The sequence below is a fragment of the Panulirus ornatus genome, chromosome 15 (assembly GCF_036320965.1).
Source record: "Panulirus ornatus isolate Po-2019 chromosome 15, ASM3632096v1, whole genome shotgun sequence".
Taxonomy (NCBI): Eukaryota; Metazoa; Arthropoda; class Malacostraca; order Decapoda; family Palinuridae; genus Panulirus; species Panulirus ornatus.
In genome coordinates this window covers 12,441,309-12,464,751 of record NC_092238.1, presented here as the reverse complement: position 1 = coordinate 12,464,751, position 23,443 = coordinate 12,441,309, and the positions used below count along the sequence as shown (strand labels likewise).

Sequence of the window (23,443 nt, the reverse complement as noted above, 5' to 3'; positions counted from 1 at the left end):
AGCGCAGCGCAGCCATGGGCGCAGGGATTAATACCTAGATGCAGCGTGATGGAAAATGCATTGAGCTACTCACTATCAAGGGATTGGACAGTGAAGTTTTTTTTTAGGGATTAATCATGTACGTAGGGTTACCTGTTTAGGTGGGGTGGGGTGGGTGATTACATCTAGGGCGAAATGACAGTAGTAGCGTGTTTGATCTGTGAATCCAAGTACTTGACGATGATTATGTGTTTAGATTAACTTTGGCTGATTAGCGTGTGATGTGTTTGTGCCTTAAATCAATCTAGCATAGTGGTTTTGGGTTGCGGGGGAGGGATGGTGAGGGCGGACGGGGGTGTGGTGGTGTTTTGACTGGTGCCCCACTCGCGCGGGAGGAGGAGAAGGAAGGAGAAGGAGGGTGTCGGTGAGGGAGGAGGACGTCGTCCATACTCACTCCCTCACCCCCTCCCAATCCCTTGAAGGCCAGTAATTACCTGCCTCATTTTTATTTTTTTTTTTTGTCGCGTTTTTAATATTTATTGAAAATGTCATTTAAGGTCAGAGTTAATTGATGGTTGATCGTAATGATGCTATTGAATGTCGGCTTATCTTAGCATTCATAGGAGTTTGTTTTTTTTCTTTTTTTGTTTGTTTTTTACAATTACAGTTGTGCATACTGAAGAGTCAATGATAATCCTATACAGCGCCAACCGGAAGACAACGTTATTTTACAAAATTTTGTATTTTTGGTCTTTTTTTTTTTGGAAGACGGGGGAGGAGGTTAAATTTGAGTCGAATTTTTGAGTTTTGTAAGGCATTGTTAGCTGGCTCCAGTCGTAAGGGGATCATCCATGTTATCCGGTACCACACGATAATTCGCATCGTCCCTGTTATCCGGGACTTCTCGTTAACCCGGATAATCCCCATTATCCGGGACGCTTTAACCACACACCCCCCCATCTTCAGTACCAGGATGAATTGATTAACCGGAGCTCAAATGTCGATTATGCGTTACCCACATTTCCATTATCCGTGACTTTTGTTATTGGAACCGTCATCCGCCAGTGGAGTATCGATTAACCGGAATTCATAATTCATCGGAAAGGTGTGGATTATCTCTAAATTATTCACTTTTATCCATTGAAATCCCCAACTTAACGGATTATCGATGATTTACTCGTTAGCCATAACAATCGCGATTATCCGTTGTACAAATTACCCCCCACCCCGTGGGGCCGTCTCGGTTATGCGTATCGCAATTATCCGTAAACCTCTTGGTTTTCCTAAGGCACCGTCCGGCCTGTATACATATCCCACCCACCCACATGGGAGGAGGGTGTTTGCCGTGGGGCATGTAGCCTTAATATTTGTGTAGAGTAATAAGGCTTGAGGTTACGCTGGTAATGGCTGACCAAAGAGGTTGCTAATGGTGATATTGGCGGTCGTGGTGCCATTTTACAAATTGTTATCACGGCAATAAATTTGGCGAGGGGGGGAGAGGGGAGGGGAGGAAGGAGGGTGGGTGGTGTCGCCGTCAAAGTCCGCGCTGTTTAAGGTAGAAATGTTTATATATATATATATATATATATATATATATATATATATATATATATATATATATATATATATATATATATATTATATATATATATATATATATATATATATATATATATATATAATATATATATAATTTTCCCTGGGGATAGGGGAGAAAGAATACTTCCCACGTATTCCCTGCGTGTCGTAGAAGGCGACTAAAAGGGAAGGGAAGGGAGCGGGGGGGCTGGAAATCCTCCCCTCTCCTTTTTTTTTTTTTTCCAAAAGAAGGAAAGAGAAGGGGGCCAGGTGAGGATATTCCCTCAGAGGCCCAGTCCTCTGTTCTTAACGCTACCTCGCTAATGCGGGAAATGGCGAATAGTTTGAAAAAAAATATATATATATATATTCTTGTGTATTGAAGATTTTTTTTTCTTCGACAAATTGTTTGAATTGATGTAGTCTGGCCTTCCAACCGAGGGGGGGGGGAGGGAGGGGGGGTTTACAAATCTATCCAAACACGCGAGACGGTCATTGCAGTTTTGAGGGAAGAGCGTGGAATTTTCATGTCCCGGGAGTGAACTATATTTAATTCAGGACTTAGAGAGAGAGAGAGAGAGAGAGAGAGAGAGAGAGAGAGAGAGAGAGAGAGAGAGAGAGAGAGAGTTATTTTTTCCTTGAGAGTCGTCTCCCGCTGACTGCGATCATGATCAGTTCAAGATGGTCATTTGAATGAGTGAGGGAGGGAGTGGGTGTGTGGGTGTGTGGGAAGGAGGGTAAGCAAGCGCGTCAGGTTGTCTGGTGGAGACCGAGTGTGTTAAGAGTCTGATGTCAGCAGTATGGAGGGTTGACCTCAGCGTTTTAGTGGTGTGTTATGGTCATTGTTCAGTTGTGTGGTATAGCTAGTGTCAGCACGGTGTTATAGCCAGAGTCAGCACGGTGTTATAATCAGTGTCATCAGTGTGGTATAGTCAGTATCAGGAGTGTGTTATAGCCAGTATCAGCAGTGTGTTATAGCCAGTAACAGCTGTGTGTTATAGCCAGTATCAGCAGTGTGTTACAGCCAGTATCAGCAGTGTGTTATAGCCAGTATCAGGAGTGTGTTATAGCCAGTATCAGCAGTGTGTTATAGCCAGTATCAGCAGTGTGTTATAGCCAGTAACAGCTGTGTGTTATAGCCAGTATCAGCAGTGTGTTATAGCCAGTAACAGCTGTGTGTTATAGCCAGTATCAGCAGTGTGTTATAGCCAGTATCAGCAGTCTGGCGTAGCAAGTGGCAGCCATGTGTTATAGTCACTCGTGTCAGCTTCGTTAACAAGGCAGATGAACCACCTAGTTCACCTTGAACCTTTCCTCTTTTATGGTAGCATTAACAATACTCTCCATTGGCCATATAAAAAGAAAAGGGTTTGTAGAAGTGTGATCATTGTGTGGGTTATGCTAACTTGATTTAATTGATTTGATCTCGAAAGAAAGACGAGGTCTCTGGATTGCTTTCGCGAGACCGTTTCCCATCTGGGATGGTCGTCAGCCGTTTCGTCAGGAGCTTGACGACCCATGGCACCGGACGTGTGGCACAAGGCCCTCCTGACGTGTCCCTCGTCATACCATAATAGTGTGGACATAATATGCATCATGTAAGAACAAGTTACACATGGCCTATGGATGAAGTTCAAGCCTGTGGTAATATATGTATACATAAACTGAACATGTGTGTACAAAGCCATAGGTGTACACACACACACACACACACACACACACACACACACACACACACACACACACACACACACAGGGACGGTAGGTAAACCTGCAAGGAAGGGTTTACACTCGTCTTGGGGTACTAATTATCTCTCGTTATGATTTAGCATTAACATAATTTCTGTATACCATTAACCGCATTGATATATATATATGTATATATATATATATATATATATATATATATATATATATATATATATATATATATATATATATAAATTCTTTCGTACTATTCGCCATTTCCCGCATTAGCGAGGTAGCGCTATGAACTGAGGACTGGGCCTTAGAGGGAATATCCTCACTTGGCCCCCTTCTCTGTTCCTTCTTTTGAAAAAAAAAAATTAAATATATATATATATATATATATATATATATATATATATATATATATATATATATATATATATATATATGTATGTATGTATTGTGTATATTTTTTCTAATGTTAATGTTCGTAATTTTTACTTCCCTGTTGTTCATGAGGACTTCTCTCTTCTGCAGGTAAGAGAGGGCAGCGGTCTTTGGTTAGCGGGCGTTGCTGCTGGTCAGGCGAAGGTAGGCTGTGACTGTGTTTTTTTCCCCTCTCTCTCTCATGTGTGTGTGTGTGTTGGGCACAACACATGACCAGAGTGTTAGTTAAGTAGATTACTAAACAACGGTGTTTGTATTGCATTCATGCAGCCATTCTGCTGTTAAGGTTTTTAAGATGTGTTGGTGAGAATTAAGGTGCTTAGGTCTTCCCCGTTAATGGGGTGGGTTACGTCCTTGTAGATGCTGGTACTGTCGACGGTAGGGGGTCGAGATTACACCTGTACATCGACGGGAGGGGTCGAGATTACACCTGTACATCGACGGTGGGGGTCGAGATTACACCTGTGCATCGACGGTGGGGTCGAGATTACACCTGTGCATCGACGGTGGGGTCGAGATTACACCTGTGCATCGACGGTGGAGGTCGAGATTACACCTGTGGATCGACGGTGGAGGTCGAGATTGCACCTGTACATCGACGGTGGGGGTCGAGATTACACCTGTACATCGACGGTGGGGGTCGAGATTACACCTGTACATCGACGGTAGGGGTCGAGATTACACTTGTGCATCGACGGTGGGGGTCGAAATTACACCTGTACATCGACGGTGGGGGTCGAGATTACACCTGTACATCGACGGTGGGGTCGAGATAAGCCTGTATCGACGGTGGGGGTCAATAGCATAGCCTGCTTTGCATATCTGACCCCATCTTCCACCATTAAACTCGCATAACCCTTCCCTACATCCATTTCAACGAATCCGTACAGTCAGCCCGACCCGACCATCCACCTACACCCCAAGCCTTCCATATCCACCTCATCCATCCACGGTAGATCCACTGGACAGCCTCCTCACCCGTGCTGCTGCTGCTGTCACGTTCCACAACCCAGTGACCCCCATAACCTCAGCTTTCAACACACCCCAATATCCACAACACCGGCAGCGCTTCCTTCTCAGTCCCCACTCCCCACACCACCGCGATTACTCCCCCCCTGTCCAGCTAGCACACCCACCCTAACTCCTTATCCTTCTATCCACTGTCCTCCATTCGCCGCCTTCACCATCCTCATGGCATCACCCTATACTATCCTTTACACCCGGATGCACCATCCCCCGCTCTTGACTTCATCCCTTCCATCTATACCGTCCCTAACCTTCAACTCGTTCCCCCAGCTATCCGCCCCCCTTCCCACACCATCCATACCATCCCCTTCCCCTACCACTCCCCGACCCACGCCCCGCGTCACTACGCTCCGCAAACCAGCGGCCCGCCACGCTAATAGTCAATTCCAGTCTGCCTAAGGACCATCTGGACTTTGGCAACGCTCTCTCTCTCTCTCTCTCTCTCTCTCTCTCACTCTCTCTCTCTCTCTCTCTCTCTCTCTCTCTCTCTCTCTCTCTCTCTCTCTCTCTCTCTCTCTCTCTCTCTCTCTCAGAAAACGCCATCTTCTCTTTTGTATATTTCTCTTGACTAATTATTGTTTTTAATAATCCCCCCATCCCCTGTCTCCCTTATTCTGTATCTCTTTATCCTTTCTCTTCTATCCCGAGGGATAGAGGAGAAAGAATGCTACCCTCTATCTTCAGCGAGTCGTAGAATGTGACTTGAAGGGGTTGGGGTTGGAAGGGCGGAAAACCCTCCCCTCCTTGTACTTCAATTTCTAAAAGTGGGAATAAAAGGGAGAGGCAAACGAAGAGTGCTCCTCCTCCTCCTCCTCCTCCTCCTCAGTGCTCAGACGGGGTGTGGGTGTCTGAATGTACGTGGCTGGAACCAGGATGAGAAGAAGGAGAGATATCTTGTATGGGAAGAGGAACCTGGGTGTTCTGGCTCTGAGTGAACCTAACTAACCTCAAGGGGAAGGAAGAAGAATGGTTTAGAAATATTATATGGGCACAGCCATGGGTTAGTGTGAGGGAATGGCACTTCTGATGGAGAAGGAACTGTAGGATTGTAAGGAAGTGTGTTGCATACTGACGTGGATGAGAACGAATGTGGATTCCAAGAGGTGGATGATTGTCCGTTCTGATGCACCTGGTAACGAGAGGACTGAGGAGGAGAGACGAGTGTTTTGGGAGGAGCAAAGCGAGTGCATCAGTAAAATTGATGCAAAGGATCAAGTATTATTGTTGGGAGATTTGAGTGGAAGACTGTGTGATGTGGCTTTTTAGGGAACTTTCGGGAGCTGAAGGAGGGAGGATGTGTAGGGCGAAGGTCCGAGGGTATAGCGAGTAGTGTATGGAAGGAAAGGTCAGCGTCTGTCGGGGGCCAAGATCGGTATGTCTGACGGTACATGGTCGTCCCAACGGTGCTTGACGAGTGCGAGTCGTGGGCTCGAAACACAGACCGGAGGAGGGTAGATGTGCTGGGAATTTAATGTTTTACGACAGTGTGCGGCGTAAGAGAGGTTGATTGTGTAAGGAATGACGTGGAAGAAAGAGGTGTGGTCGTAAGCGGAGTGTGTTTGGGAAGCTAATCAGGTGGTGGTGAAATGGTTTGGACTTATGGAGAGGATATATGTGTCAGAAGTGGGAGGGGGGGGGAGCAGTAGGGAAGGGGACCGAGAAGATGAAAGGATTGAGTTATCGAGGCCTGAATATGTAGGAAGATGAGAGACGTGCATGGGATAGAGCGAGTTGGTGCAACGTGGTGAAATGGGGACGACTTGCTGTTAGTGGGCTGAACCAGGGCATGTGAAGTGGTCAAAGAAAACCACGGAAAGGTCTGTGGTGCTAAGCTGTGTAGAGGGGGGCAATGGGTTCCTTAGATTACGCATGACAGCTCGAGTGTTGGATGTGAGCGAAGGAAGCCTTTCTTCGTCCGTTCCTGACGTTTCTCCGTTATGAGTGGAAGGCGAACTCGCTGGGAAATGAAATCTATAACGTACTGTCCATCACATTTATTCGTTAATCACCACCGTCCTTCGTTGTAAGTCGCCACATAACGCCCCATGATGCTTCATCACACACTCCGTCATACCTCATCACATTTCTTCATACTCTTGTGGACACCGTATCCCGCTCTTCATAAGCCTCGAACATATTCTTCTGTTATTTTGAAATATAAATCATAGTCCTATAAATTTCACCCGAGCACAGTTCCCCATTCACCACACTAGCATACGCCGTTCACCTACGTCACATAGTGCTCCATTCGCCTCACCAACCTACTCAGTTGACCACATTATGTTGCTTCATTCGCCTCGCCAACATATTCACTTCACCACGCCAACATGCTCTTGCATTGTCGTCAACATACAGGAACATCCTTCTGCCATACTAGCTGTACATCTTTGTGTTGTCACCATACACCACCACACCACTCAACAGGACCCCTCTCGTTCTCACCATACCAGCCCATACCGTTCCTCCTCCGTCACCACAGCCACTCATGGTGCCTCACCAACACCATATGTAGACACACTATAACCTTGATCATTGTAGCATGACCCCTAACATCTTCAAGCCACCATACATCCTCCGGGCTCCACCCACAGTACCATATGGTCATGCACCCCGTACCATACGGTCATGCACCCACACCTTCGTCATGTTAACATGCATCCTCACCCTCCCCACTTCACCATACCACCCTCACCCTCTTCCCCCATACATCTTAACCCCCATTATACTACTGTGTCTCCACACCCCTCACCATATCAACATCCGCACTCCTCCCCCCCTTCACCGTACTGAGACACCCTCATCCCACTTGACCATACCAGCCTCCCACTCCATGGAACGAACACACACACACACACACACACACACACACACACACACACACACACTCCTAATCACTGCTCCGTTACCTCCTCCTCCTCCTCCTCCGCCCCTTCATCGTAGATATGTTTCTGACAACTGGTGTGTTTCCCCTGGATATGTCGGCGGCCATCACCCCTCCTCACCCCCTCCTCCCTCCCTCTGGTTATACCCGCCGTTATACTGTGCGGCACCTTTTGTTGCTGGCTGGCCTTGCATTATACCTCGCATGTTGGGTGTGATGGTAGGTTGGGGGGGGGAGGGAGGCGACGGTGTGTGTGTGTGTTAACGCGTGATGCTGCGCCGACCTGCGCGTCGGTCTGTACGGACGCGTTTTATATGCTAATAAGCTCTCATGAAGGGAATTTATATGCAAAGTAATGTTGTATACAAAATTATCGATTTATATATAAGTCTGGGGAGTGTGTTCCGCCTTTTGCTTCCACAAGGAGTTTGTGCTTTGTGTGTGTGTGGGGGTGGCGGCGTTGGCTGAGGGGGAAGTGTGGGGGACGCAAGTGATAAGGATTTGTGTGTATTCAGGTGTGTGTGTGTGTGTGTGTTTTGTGTGTATGTACACGTGTGTATGTATTGTGCATTTGTATATCTGCGTGCGCATGTAGATTTATAAGCTGTGCGTATTCAATGTCACGTCACACACACACACACACACACACACACACACACACACACACATACACACACACGCACACACACGCCAAAGCAGTTTTAATACTCCCTCTTCGTATGGTATAGATACGTAGCATACACACACAAACACACGACACACACACGAGCCCTCGTGGTGTAGTGGTTAGTGTTACTGACCATAAGTCAACACGGGTCAGCTAGGCGGCCGGACCTGCATGGGTTGGAATCTTCAGCGTTGCCGTCGGCCTACAGCCAACCCAAGTGTTCCTTCTCCCCTCGGGGCTGGTCGATAAATGGGTATCCGGTGTTTGTACGTCTGAGCATACGTACATAAGAGATAAGACTTTATACACGCACCCACACACACACACACACACACATATATATATATATATATATATATATATATATATATATATATATATATTTCTTTCATACTATTCGCCATTTCCCGCGATAGCGAGGTAGCGTTAAGAACAGAGGACTGGGCCTTTGAGGGAATATCCTCACATGGCCCCCTTCTCTGTTCCTTTTGGAAAATTAAAAAAAAGAAAAATCGAGAGGGGAGGATTTCCAGCCCCCCGCTCCCACACACACACACACACACACAAGGTTGAGACGGGGCAACACGAGTGTATTACTTTTTCCAGCACAAAGATAGTATTCACTCATATACACAGGTTCAGAGGAGGACAACAAAGATGGTACCAGCATTAAGATTGCTCAGTTATGAGTCAAAAGTAGGAGGCCTTAGATTTGCCCCACCACGTAAGAGAGAAGAGTAAGGGGTGACCCGATCGCAACCATTAAGGATTGAATCAGCGTTGTGGTGCAACACTATTTTCTAAAAGATACAGAGATCAAACAATCCGAGTCTGTGATGTTGAAATCATTAGAAGGAACTTGCTTTTTTTAGAAAATAGGAAGAGCGGTTCGTACATGGCGTAGGCGCTGTAGAGGAATGGAATGAACTCGGTGAGAAGCCAGTGGTTGTAGACAGTATGCTTGAAAAAGTTGTATGTTAATGGAGATGATTCAAGAGATGGAGACACCCCACCTGTGAAGACCCCCCCCCCCCCTCTCTCCCTGCTAGGTAACTACACACGCCTCGAAAAGTACAAGGCTAGAACAACCCAGAGGACAGGGGACGAAAGTGAGGAAGGAAGTTGTTGGATGGTGTGTAAAGAAGTGCTTTTATGATACAGCAGCGGATGAATGGAATGAAGTGGATGATCTGTGAATGTGGGCAGAATACAGATGTTCAGGAATTGTATGATGCTAAAGAAGATCCAAGGGATGAGTCTGAAACACCCTTACCTTATAATACAAGTAGGCAATTCCACAGACGCGCGCGTAGCAAGTGGTTCATATCCTACACCAGGCCGGAACTGTGATAGGCTTCTCAGGTCTGGTTACCGACCCTAAAGAGGCACAAAGAGCTGATAGAGAAGGTCTGTAGGAGGGCAAGACAAGATGACACCAGAATGAACGACGACCGATTTACTGGGGAAAGACTCGAAGGCTTTGAATTTGCTCACCTTGGTGGAGAGAAAGGTGAGGGGTGACCTGATCACAACCTTTTAAAGTTTTTAAATCATTGATGACGTAGACAGGGAACAGTTACCTGAATGATGTAGGGTTGGAGCAGCCAGAAGACACAGCATTAAAGTGAAGGAGAAACTTAAGAAAAATGTGACTACGAGGAGTGGATGAGAATGGATGATGAGCTTAATGCAGACAGAAGTATAAGAGGTTGCCGAATAGCAGAGATTGTGCAGGATACAGGGGCCCCACGAGTGTAGTTACACACACACACACACACACACACACACACACAGGCTTTCGTCACTACGCCAAATCTTCCCCTCCTACAGTACGCCCCCTCCCCCCTTTCCCCCTCCGACAGTACGCCCCCTCTCCACCTTTCCCCCTCCGACAGTACGACCCCCTCCCCCCTCCTTTCCCCCTTCGACAGTACGACCCCCCCCCCTTCTTCCCCTCCGACATAACCCCCACCCCCTTCCCCAGCGTCTACCTCCTCCCCTCCAACCCCCATGTCCTAGACCTCCCCCCGATGGTTTGTGGAGGGGGGCCTTCTCGTGACCAAGGTAATTGTTAGTCTCATCAATTAACAAGTAGATCGCAAATAATTCAGGGAGGAGCGTGGAAGAACTCGTCGCCGTTAGTTCAGTGACAGAAGAACACAGGACGGCTGGCCCGCCTTCCCCGGCTACATATTCCATAAATCATTAAAATTATAATCATCGCCCAGCAAGGAGGGGAAAAAAGAAGTCGGGAATTTTATGTTGGCGTTCATTGATGCCATTTTTCGTGTTCCTGGACCTCATTATCATCATTTTCTTTGGCGGATATACAGATATGAATAAAAAGAAATATATATATATAAGGTTGGTTTCGTTTGCACGCCCTCGCCCGCCCGCCCGCCCGCCCGCGTGGAGTCCGTCGTGGCTGTTAATCATTTCCGTTGGGGTGAGTGTCGCGTACCGGAGGCTTGGAGGCCGGCCGTCCCGCTCTGGGTCAGAGGGAGAGAGAGAGAGAGAGAGAGAGAGAGAGAGAGAGAGAGAGAGAGAGAGAGAGAGAGAGACTCATCCACCTCAGGGTTACTCTCATGAATGAGTCTCGAATCGAAGTTGATCAGTTCAGTGTGACTCATCATACACAAGCGGATATGTTAGGAGGCGAATGGTGGTAAAAGATGTGAGGGTAGTGAGAGGATGAAATGGATATTGAGGGATTGTATTAGTATGAGTTTCTAGACCGGGAAAAAGACAAAGTTAACACAAACAAGAGTTTAGAATGAGAGTATGGTGGAACAGTGAGAGAGACAGAGGTATGGAGGACTGTCATAGACGTTTGGTGTCAATATGGAACGGGAGAAGGACATGTATTGGGACGTATCAAAAAGAGAGGAGGAAGATGTTCGTGGGAAAGATGATGAGATGAAGAGTTTGTTTGGCTGAAGGTTTGTGGGCAGAGGTAGTAGGTCCTGCCTGGCACTGCTGTTGCTCCCCAGTTATGTTAAAACCTTCTTGTAATTCCTGCAGTTGACGAGGCAAAAGGAGTGGTGGAGGAGGAGGAGGAGACCATGTCCTCAGTTTTTGATGTGACCCTTGCATTGGAGTCAGGTCAAAACATAGGAATACCACTCCGGCCCATTACAATATTTTTGTTCGAAGATCTCCATGAACGTCAGGCAGGGAATTAGAAAATATCATTTGTATTTCATTTGCATAAACATTCGCTTTGGATTGTCCATTTCTGTATATAAATTGGAATATTATGTTGTTTTTCTCATGCTGGAAGTTGGCGTGAATTGGATGAGAATCGTTGCATTTGAATGTACCGCTCGCGTGATCCCTCCGCTCGGAACTTTTTCCCTCAGCTTTGTTTTGCTTCCCAGAAAACATCGGTTAGTTCGTCTTAATGACGCTCATTTTATGGCGTCTTTTATCGGCGGTTCATATAATATTTATGCCCGAGTTTTTTGAGTTCTTCTTCTGGGTAGACATTATCCTTTTTTTTTTTTTTCTACGATGGTCTGTGCCTCGATAGATTGTGGAGGGGGATAGATGCACGCGCGGCCTGAGGTAGTAGTGGCGTCTCACCTTAACCCTCCCTCACTCCCTCACTTCTCCTCCCTCACCCTCGCGGGGTTGTATCTGGAGCGAGGTAAAGGCACGGCATAACACAGGCTTGATTTGGAAACGAGAGTTTGGGAAGTGTTAAGAGGGGAAGAATTTGCTGCGTGGCGTCTGCCAAGACGGAAGACAAGAGACAAACCCCCCACCCACCTCCCTCCCGAACTCACCTTGTGTTCTATTACCTCCGGAACACGTGCAAGACTCGCTCAGTGGAGAGGGGGTTTCCACCCCTGGCCTTTACGCGTCTTTAAGAGCTACTGCTCTCTCTCTCTCTCTCTCTCTCTCTCTCTCTCTCTCTCTCTCTCTCTCTCTCTCTCTCTCTCTCTCTCTCTCTCTCTCTCACACACACACACACACACACACACACACACACACACACCACCACCCCTTTGACGTCGGAAAAAGGGAGAGAGAGAGAGAGAGAGAGAGAGAGAGAGAGGAGGGAGGGAAGGGTAGGGGGTGAATGACTGCGGATGCCTCGGCGTGAATCAGTCCACAATTGTGTCGAGGCGGAGTCGCTTTTGTGCGGGACGTAAAAAAAAATTGAACCGTGTTTGTTTTTGGGTGTTTTCAACGTCTTGTGGTGGTGGTGGGAGCGAGCTGGGGAGATGGGTTTGTTCCTGCTGCTGCTGCTACTGCTGCACCTTCTGCAGCTGTGTCACTGATTCTGTTGCTTCATCTGCTGTCATTTTTGGGGGGCTGCTCATGTTGGTAGTTGAGTATGATTAGCTTACGCTACTGACGCTGTCTGTGGCCTGGGATGCGGCAGCCGTGTCCGGGGACCTGCCTGTTGCTGCTGCCGTCTGACCTCCAGCCTCCGCGGACGCGCTCGCGTCATACATGTTCGCTATTTCCTGCGCGAGCGAGGTAGCGTCCAGAACAGGTGTTCGAATTGTAGAGGGAGGGAAGATCCTCATTTAAGCTCTTTCCTCTAAACCTTCTTTTTTAAAGTAATACAGGAGGGAAGGATGTCCAGACACCCCCGCTCGCGCCCCTCTTAGTTGCCTTCACCGACACGCAGGAGATACGTGGACAGTATTCTTCCTACCCTCTCCCTAGCAATATATATATATATATATATATATATATATATATATATATATATATATATATATATATATATATATATATATGCTTACATGTATGATAAGGTGAATCCTGGAGTGGTCTGTGGGGCTTGGCAATCTGCCTTGATGTACAGCACAGCCAAGTCTGTGTTGGGCTTGGCCGTGTGGGGTCGTCAGTCACTTGCTCCTCTACTGTATACATGACAGCTTGAGGCGACGTGTGCAAATGAGACCTCCTGTTTGTTTGTTTATGATGGTACCTGGCGTAAACAGGAGAGACAGGTAGTAAAGTATTAGTAGTAGTATTATTGTAGAACCTTGGGAAACCCCCCCCCCCCCCACCACAACGCTCCCGCAACACCGGGGTTGCGCTGCGCGGTGTTCGGTTGTAGGAGGAGCGGATTGGACGCCCTTTGAAGCGAGTAGTTTTTCGGTGAGCGTCTTGCTCTGCCACCCCTTCTCAGTCCTCAGCTGACGATGATGCTCGGCCAGGTTGACTCATCACCCGGTGGTGTAACCTCAAGCAGGCGGAGAGGCACACACACACACACACACACACACACACACACACACACACACACACACACACACACACATCCGTGTAAGCAGGTAGAACATTTTCTTTAATACACTGTTTGTTAAGACCAATGCGTATTTAACATTCATTATTATTTTTTTTTTTTGGCGTGTTTCTCACCTCACGTTTTGCTTCTTCAGATGAATTATGAATGAAATGTCTTATTTTCATGTTCCCTTTATTCTTGAAATACACGAAACGTTTTGGGGCACACGAACACTCCCCATCTTCAGTCCAAGTAATTATAAATGATACAACACATTATAAAGAAGAAAACGGTAATGAATGACACATTGAAAAGCGAGCCCCATGGAAAATGGCCAGAAAGAATATATATATATATATATATATATATATATATATATATATATATATATATATATATATATATATATATATATATATATATATATATATATATAAGGAAACTGAGCTATTATTTCATTCATTGAGACATCCTTTATGTAAACGCAGAATAATCTTGTCATACGGCAGGGTAAAAAGAAACACGTTACCACAGGAATTTCTCCACATCTTCAATGTTCTGTCTGAGAATTGGAATTTGACAACCTTAGATTGACGAGGGGGGAAAAAAAAGGGCATTTTTTTTTTTTTTTTTACATTTGATGTCACTAGAGAAGCCGCCCCACTCACTCCATTGCTTCTGTATTTAGTATAAAGTTAAAAAAAAAACTGTGAAGGATGGACAAGTTTCGTGAGGAGATACATCTGGCGCGAAATAGCCGCGGGTTGGCGATGGGGGGGACGGTGGGCGGGTTGTATGGCTGGAGGGGAGGAGCGCCAGCCAGTGACGCATATCGGGAGCGGAGATCATCAAACTTCTAGCAACTATCGTTTAAATAATGGCACAAGTTTGTTCATATTTCATGTGGATGGCTTATAGAATGAAATTATCATCAACTTTGGACATTTTGCCTGTGCTTGTAGGGGAAGCCCATCTTCCACACACACACACAGCATCTGGGCGAGGTCCATGGCAATGTTTAGGAAGGATGTCCGGGGGGGGTTTTTGCTGGGGTGGCGTGGTCTGTCTTTCGTGGCAAAATCCTTATTCTTTTCTTTTTTTATATTCGGTGTTCGGTTATATGGCGATTTGTCCAGATAAGACTTCTTTTAAGGGGTAGGGGAGAGAAAGGGGGGTGGGAAAGTTCCAAGGAGGGTGAAATTCTTAATTTTGTGGCACGTAAGGTTTTGGGGAAGTTTTGCGGAGAGAGAGAGAGAGAGAGAGAGAGAGAGAGAGAGAGAGAGAGAGAGAGAGAGAGAGAGAGAGAGAGGTATGTTATTTGTGGATGTCTTGCCCAGGTTTGAGAAATGTAACCTCCCTCCGTTAATCTTTCCGACCGTCACTTGCAGATGTTTGGCGGTGTCTTTAACCATAACAGTCGCAGTTTTAGAAGTTGCATATCGGCCACCGTCCCCGCCGGACGGACGGACGGACGGACGGTTGTGGTGGGATTGTGGTTGTGGTGGGAGTGTTTGTGTGGAGGGAAGGATAGAAGGGGAGGAGGTGGGGAGGAATAGTTATTGTAGGGTGTTAGGATGGAGGGGGTGTGTGTGGAGGTGGTTGGGGGAAGAGTAGTTATTGTATGTGGGGGCGGGAGTAGGTGATTTTGTTGTGAGTTATTGTTCGCATAGTGTGTCCAGGGCTTCGGAGGAAGACGGATCGTTCGCCGCTTGTTAATTCATCATTTATAAATAGGGAGAGGAGGGTGGAAGGGGGGGGTTTAAGAGAGGAGGGTGGAAAGGGGGGTTTAAGAGAGGAGGGTGGAAAGGGAGGGTTTAAGAGGGGAGGGTAGACACACCCACACCCCTCCTCCCTCGCTAACCCCCTTGTATGCATGTATCATTATACTACAACTTTGCACATTGCTTCCCTCCTCACCACCCCACCCAGTACCTCACCCACTGCCAGCCACCCCTAACCACCACCCACCTGGTTCCGTGGGTGGGTGAGGGGGGGGGATTATTTATATGTAGACTGTAGCGTAGACATTGTCCATGGTAAGGGGGGAGGGAGGGGAAGGGATGACCGTTAAGCCCCTAATTGGCAGTAGACAGTCAGGTCAGTATGTCATACGGTCTTTGTCAACGCGTGAGAGTTAGAAGGAATTCATTCGATTTGCTTTCACTACCACCACATTATCGATGAGTGAGTGAGTGGGTGGGTGAGTGAGTGGGTGGGTGGCTGAGTGGGTGGGTGAGTGAGTGGGTGGGTGGGTGAGTGAGTGGGTGGGTAGGTAGTGGTGTCCACCTGTATTGATACGTACATTATTTTTAACGCCCGTGAAAACGGGACGAATATTGGACGAATGGCTTTGAGGTACATCAGCGGACGGAGCGGTAAACAAACCCTTTATCTTGGCCTCGACATGTGGCGCATAATTCATATTCATTGCAGTATTTCCGATGGTAATCGGTGATGCTTGCTGGACGCGTGTAGTAGCCGGGTTTATTGAAGGCCGTAACTGTATAGAACACGCCGGTTTAGTGGAATCGCTTCTTCGTCGGCGTGGCCGTGCGTGCGGGGGGGGGGGGGGGGAATGAGGTAGGGCACTTTCTTCTCCCGTACGTAACTGTAAAAATTTAGGGGGGTCCCTCCACGTCGCAGTGTCTTGCGTATGTGTCATTTTCTCCCATGCACAGTAAAGTCCACAGTCATGCCCGAGGCATCCGTTCATCGAGCGTCGCGACGCATAAACCGAAATATATCATTTGACAGCGGGAGATGAGGAGGGAGGGGGTGTGTCGGGGTGGTGGAGGACAGTGGGTGGTTCGGAGGGGAGGGAGGGAGGGAGGGAGGGCCGGATCTGTGGAACATAGATGGAAGGCGAGGCATTAATAATATATATAGTAAAATTTGACGTTATTGTCCCCTGTATCGGGGCCCTTAGGCGGGTGGGAGTTGCCAGTCCTCGCCGGAGGAATTAATTGTTGTCCGATTGCCATCTGGGGGAGGGGGCTTTAGCGGGAATATTCATATAATATTTTAACCTTCTCCCTGTAACTTGTGGTTCAGTTGGTACAGTCTTGACGTAACCATGAGAAGCGGATGAGCCGTAGAAACGCTAGCCAGTAAGCCAAGAATGGTATTAGACCAGCGAAAAAAAAAAAAAAAAAAATGCGGGAGGAAATATTAAGTGGTCGAAACATAAAGAATAGCAATTATTGAGGTGTAGGGTTGAGGACGGGCGGGCTGGTCGTCCCCTGCCCTTATTATTGTTTGGTCGTTTTCGGACGTGGTCTTGGACTGGGGTGGTGGTGGAGAGATGGTAGGGAGGGGGGAGATGGTAGGGAGGTGGAGATGGTAGGGAGGTGGCGGGGAGATGGTAGGGAGGTGGCGGGGCTGAGGTAGAGGTGGAATTTAACAACAGTTAAATTTCAAGAGCTGTGCCTTGAAAATGGGAAAAGAAGAGAGTTTGGTGTGGCGGGCGAGCTTGTTTGAGTTAGCCCGGGCGGAGGGGAGGGAGGAGGGGGTAGTCCGCCGCCACCCGAAACCGAAAACGTGTGGATTAGAATGCTTCATTGTTGTTTAATTTTGCTTTGTCATCGAAAATGTTTTAATGACTGGCATAGCACGGGCCCCCTTGTTCTCTCGAGGCCCGCGTCTCTCGTCTCTCCCTGCCTCCCGGGGAATTGTTTATTTAATACTCGGTCGGTGCTCTGACTTTACATGTCTTCTTCAGCTTTGGCGAGTGGGAGGAAGAAGAATGTTTTTGAATGTCGTTTTCTGTTGATGTGAATAGATGAATCTCATAGCTCAGTTGTCTGTTAACTCACTCTCTCTCTCTCACAGCTAACGAACTGATTTGTAATCGATTTATCGTATATGTTCGTCATTCAGCCATGCATCCTTGACACACATTTATTCAATGCGTATAAAATATATTGTACAATTTGACGTTATTGTCCCGTCTGATCATATTAACCCTCGCGCGCCCGCGGCCACACTATTGTAGGTGCGTGTGTGTGCATGTATATATATATATATATATATATATATATATATATATATATATATATATATATATATATATGTATAAAGGGAACATGCCTTGGACTTAGTACAGATTATATCTTTATCTGATCTAATTATATTTATGCTTGACACTGATGGGTTTTGTGATTATGGTACCCAAAAAGTCTGCCTTGAAAATGGTGGTGTTGATAAACCTTCACACACACACACACACACACACGCATGAAGTAAGGAATGGCTTCTCGGTGTGTGGGGAAAGACCTCGCCAGACCTGATGTATATATAATTCAGTAGGAACAGTTTTTTGAACACATCAGCGTTCTCCTGAGCAGTATTATTGCATTTAGCTTATTAACCTTTCTCATGCAACATCCATATGTTTTATTCAGTCCGTAGTTTGATGTAATAGTGTGTGTGTGTGTGTGTGTGTGTGTGTGTTGTAGTAACCTCCAAGTGTGGTGTGTGGTTGGTATGGTGGCACCACTGGCGAGGGGGCGGGGGGTCTTTTTGGGTACACACAGTATATATACATGTTATACACTTGGATATACTTGGTATTAGGTCTGTGGAATCCTGGTGTGACCAGTGTTGTATATTGAGGTGAATATGGTTAAAGTTAGTTTCATATTATTGTGTAAGTACTTATATAAGATTTTATATACTAGGAGTCCACGTACCCGTATATACTTATTTAATGTAGAGAATATACATGATTGTCACCCATATTCCCGTCTCATACACGCATGCATGAGTAGACATGACCTTAATGATATAATGTTGCACTGGTACACACACACACACACACACACACACACACACACACACACACACACACACACACACACACATTTTTAGTATAACATTTTATTGTGCCAGTTCTAGGAGTATAATTGAATGCTTAGGAGTATTAGATTTTTTAGAATGAAATCCATACTCAAGTTGATGAAGAAATTGTGAATAGAAAAAGTTAATATAAGTGAATACCATAGAGGAGTGTAAAAAGAAGTTGATGAAGTAATGTATATACTTCTAACAGGCCACACTGCAAGCTGATGTGCATATATATTTTTTTTCAGGGTGTATATTATTTTTTGGCAAACTAATATTAATCTTAGAGGTTAAGAGGGCAGTTTGCGAGCCTACAATGTCCGCAAAAGAAACCTCATCCGCCAACCCCTACACATTTTCAGAGGCGATTTCAAACTTACATTGTAGTACTGTGTCATCTCTCCTGTGGCCTTGATTACCGTCTGCCGACGTCTGGGCATGGGACTGGCAAGGTTCCAGAGTATTTTAAAGTGAAATTCAGTTGGGCATCAATAAGAGGCACTACCTCGCTTACGCCGGAAACGGCGATCGACCACGAAAGACGAGAAAGATATCCATAAGGGGCGATAGACCAGTGGAAGGGAAATACAAAAGAATGCAGCCAGAATGAAGCAAGAGTTTAGAACAACCTTGTTGGAGTCAAAGGGAAGATCATGAATGTTAAGTTATGGAAATGTCGGACTGAAAGCAGTTTATAAGAATACAGATGGACCAGCAGTGAACGGTTAATATAGATGGACCAGCAGTGAACGGTTAATACAGATGGACCAGCAGTGAACGGTTTATACAGATGGGCCAGCAGTGAACGTTTAATACAGATGGACCAGCAGTGAACGGTTAATACAGATGGACCAACTGTGAACGGTAAATACAAATGAACCATCAGATGGACGAGCAGTGAACGGTTAATACAGATGGACCAGCAGTGAACGGTTAATACAGATGGACCAGCAGTGAACGGTTTATACAGATGGACCAGCAGTGAACGGTTTATACAGATGGACCAGGAGTGAACGGTTTATACAGATGGACCAGCAGTGAACGGTTGATACAGATGGACCAACTGTGAACGGTAAATACAGATGAACCATCAGATGGACGAGCAGTGAACGGTTAATACAGATGGACCAGCAGTGAACTGTAAATACAGATGGACCAGCAGTGAACGGTTAATACAGATGGACCAGCAGTGAACGGTTAATACAGATGGATCAGCATTGAACGGTTAATACATATGGACCAGTAGTGAACTGTACATACAGATGGACCAGCAGTGAACTGTTAATAATTACATATGGACCAGCAGTGACTGTACATACAGATGGACCAGCAGTGAACGGTAGAGAGTTGGTATTCAAGGATCAAATTGGGGAAAATGTACCTGATACTGTTGGAGTTGTGGAGACGAAACTTAGAGAATCATTCCTGTTTTGTTCCGTAGGATGCATGATAGCGAGGAGGGAAAAGGAAGAAGGAGGAGGAGGAAGATGGGGAGGGGGGGGCCTTCGTGGTAAAGGTGCCTTTACCTTCAGGAACTGCTGTTAGAAGACTCGGTCACACAATACATAATGGCAGGAAGAACATCAGGAAAGAAGTGCATAGTGCTATTATATATATATAATATATATATATATATATATATATATATATATATATATATATATATATATATATATATATATATATATATAATCCAGTGAAATTTATATGAAGCATAGTGCTATTGATATATATATATATATATATATATATATATATATATATATATATATATATATATATATATATATATATATACCATGATAACAATGACGGAAGGATCAAGATTGTATACATGAAGCAGTGAAGAACGCACTTCTCAGAAATAGTGAAGTGTTGATAATGGGCAATCTCACTTATGAATATATTGAGTGAGGTAGTTTGGACGCTCGTGGTGAACGAAGGTCGTACAGAAATTCTTACACTATACAAAGGAAAGAATTCTATAACACAGTGGTGTTATTGAGGGCACTAGGATTAGAGTGACTGATACGCAATGAATACTCTTTATGTTTCTGGCGCGTAGTGGCGGAGTTATGAAGAACACCACACATGTTGCACCACTTGGTAAAAGTGACCGTGGAATTGCGTGGTAGACGACGACGATGATGTGAAAAGAGCAAACCCGACTCAAAGGAGGAGACCTAATCGAGGAGATTGTATGGAGCTCTACAGCTTCTGTGGTTTTATAGAAAATGGGAATTGGAGTTTTAGAAAAAGGGAATTGGAGTTTAGTTGCCATGAACTAGGGCATTGTGGTGGTAAGCTCTATGAAAATTAACACAGTAGGAGTAGGGACATAGGTGCCTTGAACCTGTTTATATAAGGATAAGGTTATAAACATGTGGTTCAATAAAGAAAGTCGGAGAACGAAGGAGTTGAGGGGTATACAATGCAGAAGATGCCAGCGGCCCTCATCCAGCAAGCATTTGAAAGCTGTGAGCGAAGAGAAAACTAATACAAGATAAGGAAGGAATATTGAAAGAAAAACAACATTTTGGACGAGAAGCAAAAGACAATCTAAAGCCTTTCCTCAAATTCGCCAGGAGTTAAGTGTCAAGAGGTTGATAAAGAGGTTGCATCTTCAGGCAGGAATAAGGGCAAGACGACTTCGATGGATAGTGATATTGAGGGAAAGGATCAGTGTGTGCATGTCGGGGAAGTCTTGTCGTGCGGTGTTGAGAGTCACAGGTACTGTAGCTTGCCGCAGGGGTGTGTTCTGGGACCACTGTTTTTCTTGATTGATATAATATGACTTGACAGGAGGATTGGATTCTCTCCTGAATGTTTGCAGGTGATACCAAGGCGAGAAGGGAATTGCATCCTCTTACAAAAGGACCTAGACAAACTCCGAAGTTGGCGGGATACATGACGCTGAGATTCAAGCGAAGTTGATGTAAAGTAATGAGGATGGGACACAGCTAAAGCAGCAGGACTTGATATGAATATCATGTAGGAGGCAATAAGCTGCAGGAATCTCTGTGTGAGAAAAACGGGAGTAGACATCGTCCCAAACCTGTCGACAGAGCCCCTTACTTGAAGAATAGTAAAGGGAGCGAACTGTCTCCTGCCAAATACTTTAATAGCATTCAAGTACACTGATAAGGAATCATAAAGCTGCTCACGTACTGCGCGAGGCCAAGACTAGAATATGCTTGGCTGCTGGTCCTACAGAAGCACAAAGAACTGATGAATAAGGAGAGCAACAAGGATGGAACTAGAATTAAGGGAGCTGACGTAGAGGGAAAGGCTAGGGACCTTAGATTGGCCGACATTGGGAGAAGGAGTGACCTGATCCCAGCCTTCTATAAGTTTTGAAAATCTGTTTGATAATGTTAAGTGACTTGTTCTTCCAAAGATGCAAAGGTAGAACAACCAGCGGTCACTATATGAAATTAAGCAAGAAACTTGTTGTATTAGATGTCAAGAAGTGTTGTTATGAGTGGTGAGTACGGTAGTGGATGAATAAACTTACTGATGACATTGTGAATGTGGACGGCAAACACAAGATTAGAAGTATAACGATAGAATGGATTGTTCAAGAGAAGGGGCCCCACGAGTGTAAAACTTCCTCCCGTAGAGTACAGGAAGGTAATTACACCCACCCACACACACACACACACACACACACACACACACACACACACACACACACACACTGTTCTCGACATTCCGTACCTCACTAGTCACATCCTGCCGTCAGAACGTATATATAATTTGGTCATTAATAAGTATATTTTTGCCCTTATTCCTCCTGAGTGCGTTGCTGATTGTTGTCATTAGTGAATAGCTCTCCCCCGTCTCCCTCCCTCCCCCAACCTCCTACCCCTACTACGCCCCACCCCCCCTCAGTGCGACCGCTATAGATGGGGACGTCTCTCTCTCTCTCTCTCTCTCTCTCTCTCTCTCTCTCTCTCTCTCTCTCTCTCTCTCTCTCTCTCTCTCTGGGGGGGAACCGGAACCATGCCTCCCCGCTCTGGCTGGATGTAGTTCTGGATGTATTGTGTATCACATGGGTTTAGCGAGTCGTACTGTATTGCTGTAGGGGGGTGAGAGCTATTCCTTCAACAGGGCTTGTATTTTTATATGTTAACTGAGACGGCACGAGCTGCTGAGGCCCTAATCAAGGCCATCCCATTATATATATATATATATATATATATATTTCCTATGAGTCCACGGGGAAAATTAAACACGATAAGTTCCCAAGTGCACTTTCGTGTAATAATCACATCATCAGGCAGACACAGGAAATATAACAGTCAGTTGCTATACATCGAAGAGACGAAACTAGGACGCCATTTGGTACCCATTTTAGCGACAAAACCCAAGGGATGGATGAACATCTGTGTTACTTTGGGCAGACTGCCGCAACCAGGATTCGAACCTGTGGGCTCGGCCCCTGGGCGGCCCGTGAACGCGTCACGGTCAGGAACGCTAACCGTGGTCCACGGAGGACCTTCCATGTATGTCTCGAGGTATTGTGCCAGTGTATGACGGAAGTGGTCACTTGTGTGTAGTGGTCTTACGACGGTCCCGTGCCTCGCCGTGGGGGGGGGGGGGGGGAATACAACAGCCTGTGGCAAGTCACACTGTCACGTACGATCGTTTTGGGATCGGGTCGGCCGTCGTGCTAATTCTCTCTCTCTCTCTCTCTCTCTCTCTCTCTCTCTCTCTCTCTCTCTCTCTCTCTCTCTCTCTCTCTCTCTCTCTCCCCTCTCTCTCTATCGCGATCTCAGATCTACCACTCCGTCGTGCTTTAGCTGGTTTGGTTTATCTTAATTAGCGACGTAATTGTACTTGCCCCCCTCTCCCCTCCCTCAAGCAGTGTCTTGGACACGAAGAAACACCCAATGGCCAAAATGTGTGCGAATAATCTGCAAATAATTCATGGTTGACGCGGGTTTCGCATGCACTGAATATTTACTCATTAATTACTTTTTGTCGAAGTTGACCACGGACAAAAAGAGGTTCTCGTAGCTCGTGGCCCTGTGACAGTGGTGGAGGTGGGGCTGTGTGTGGTGTTGTCTTGCCGTCCCAGGCCTGGCTG

The 23,443-nt window shown here is 46.0% G+C and overlaps 1 protein-coding gene across 4 annotated transcripts in view; it reads left to right on the top strand.

The window, feature by feature from the left end:
- LOC139753729 (uncharacterized) overlaps positions 1-23,443 on the top strand; it is a 579,254-nt gene that overhangs the window by 114,761 nt on the left and 441,050 nt on the right. For 3 of the 4 annotated variants that reach the window (XM_071670510.1, XM_071670509.1, XM_071670512.1), the window contains exon 2: positions 3,784-3,837. The exons of the other annotated variant lie outside the window; for it this stretch is intronic. In XM_071670510.1, coding sequence (XP_071526611.1) covers positions 3,784-3,837 — 54 coding nt within the window. The remainder of the gene's footprint in view (positions 1-3,783; positions 3,838-23,443) is intronic. 4 annotated transcript variants of the gene reach the window in all.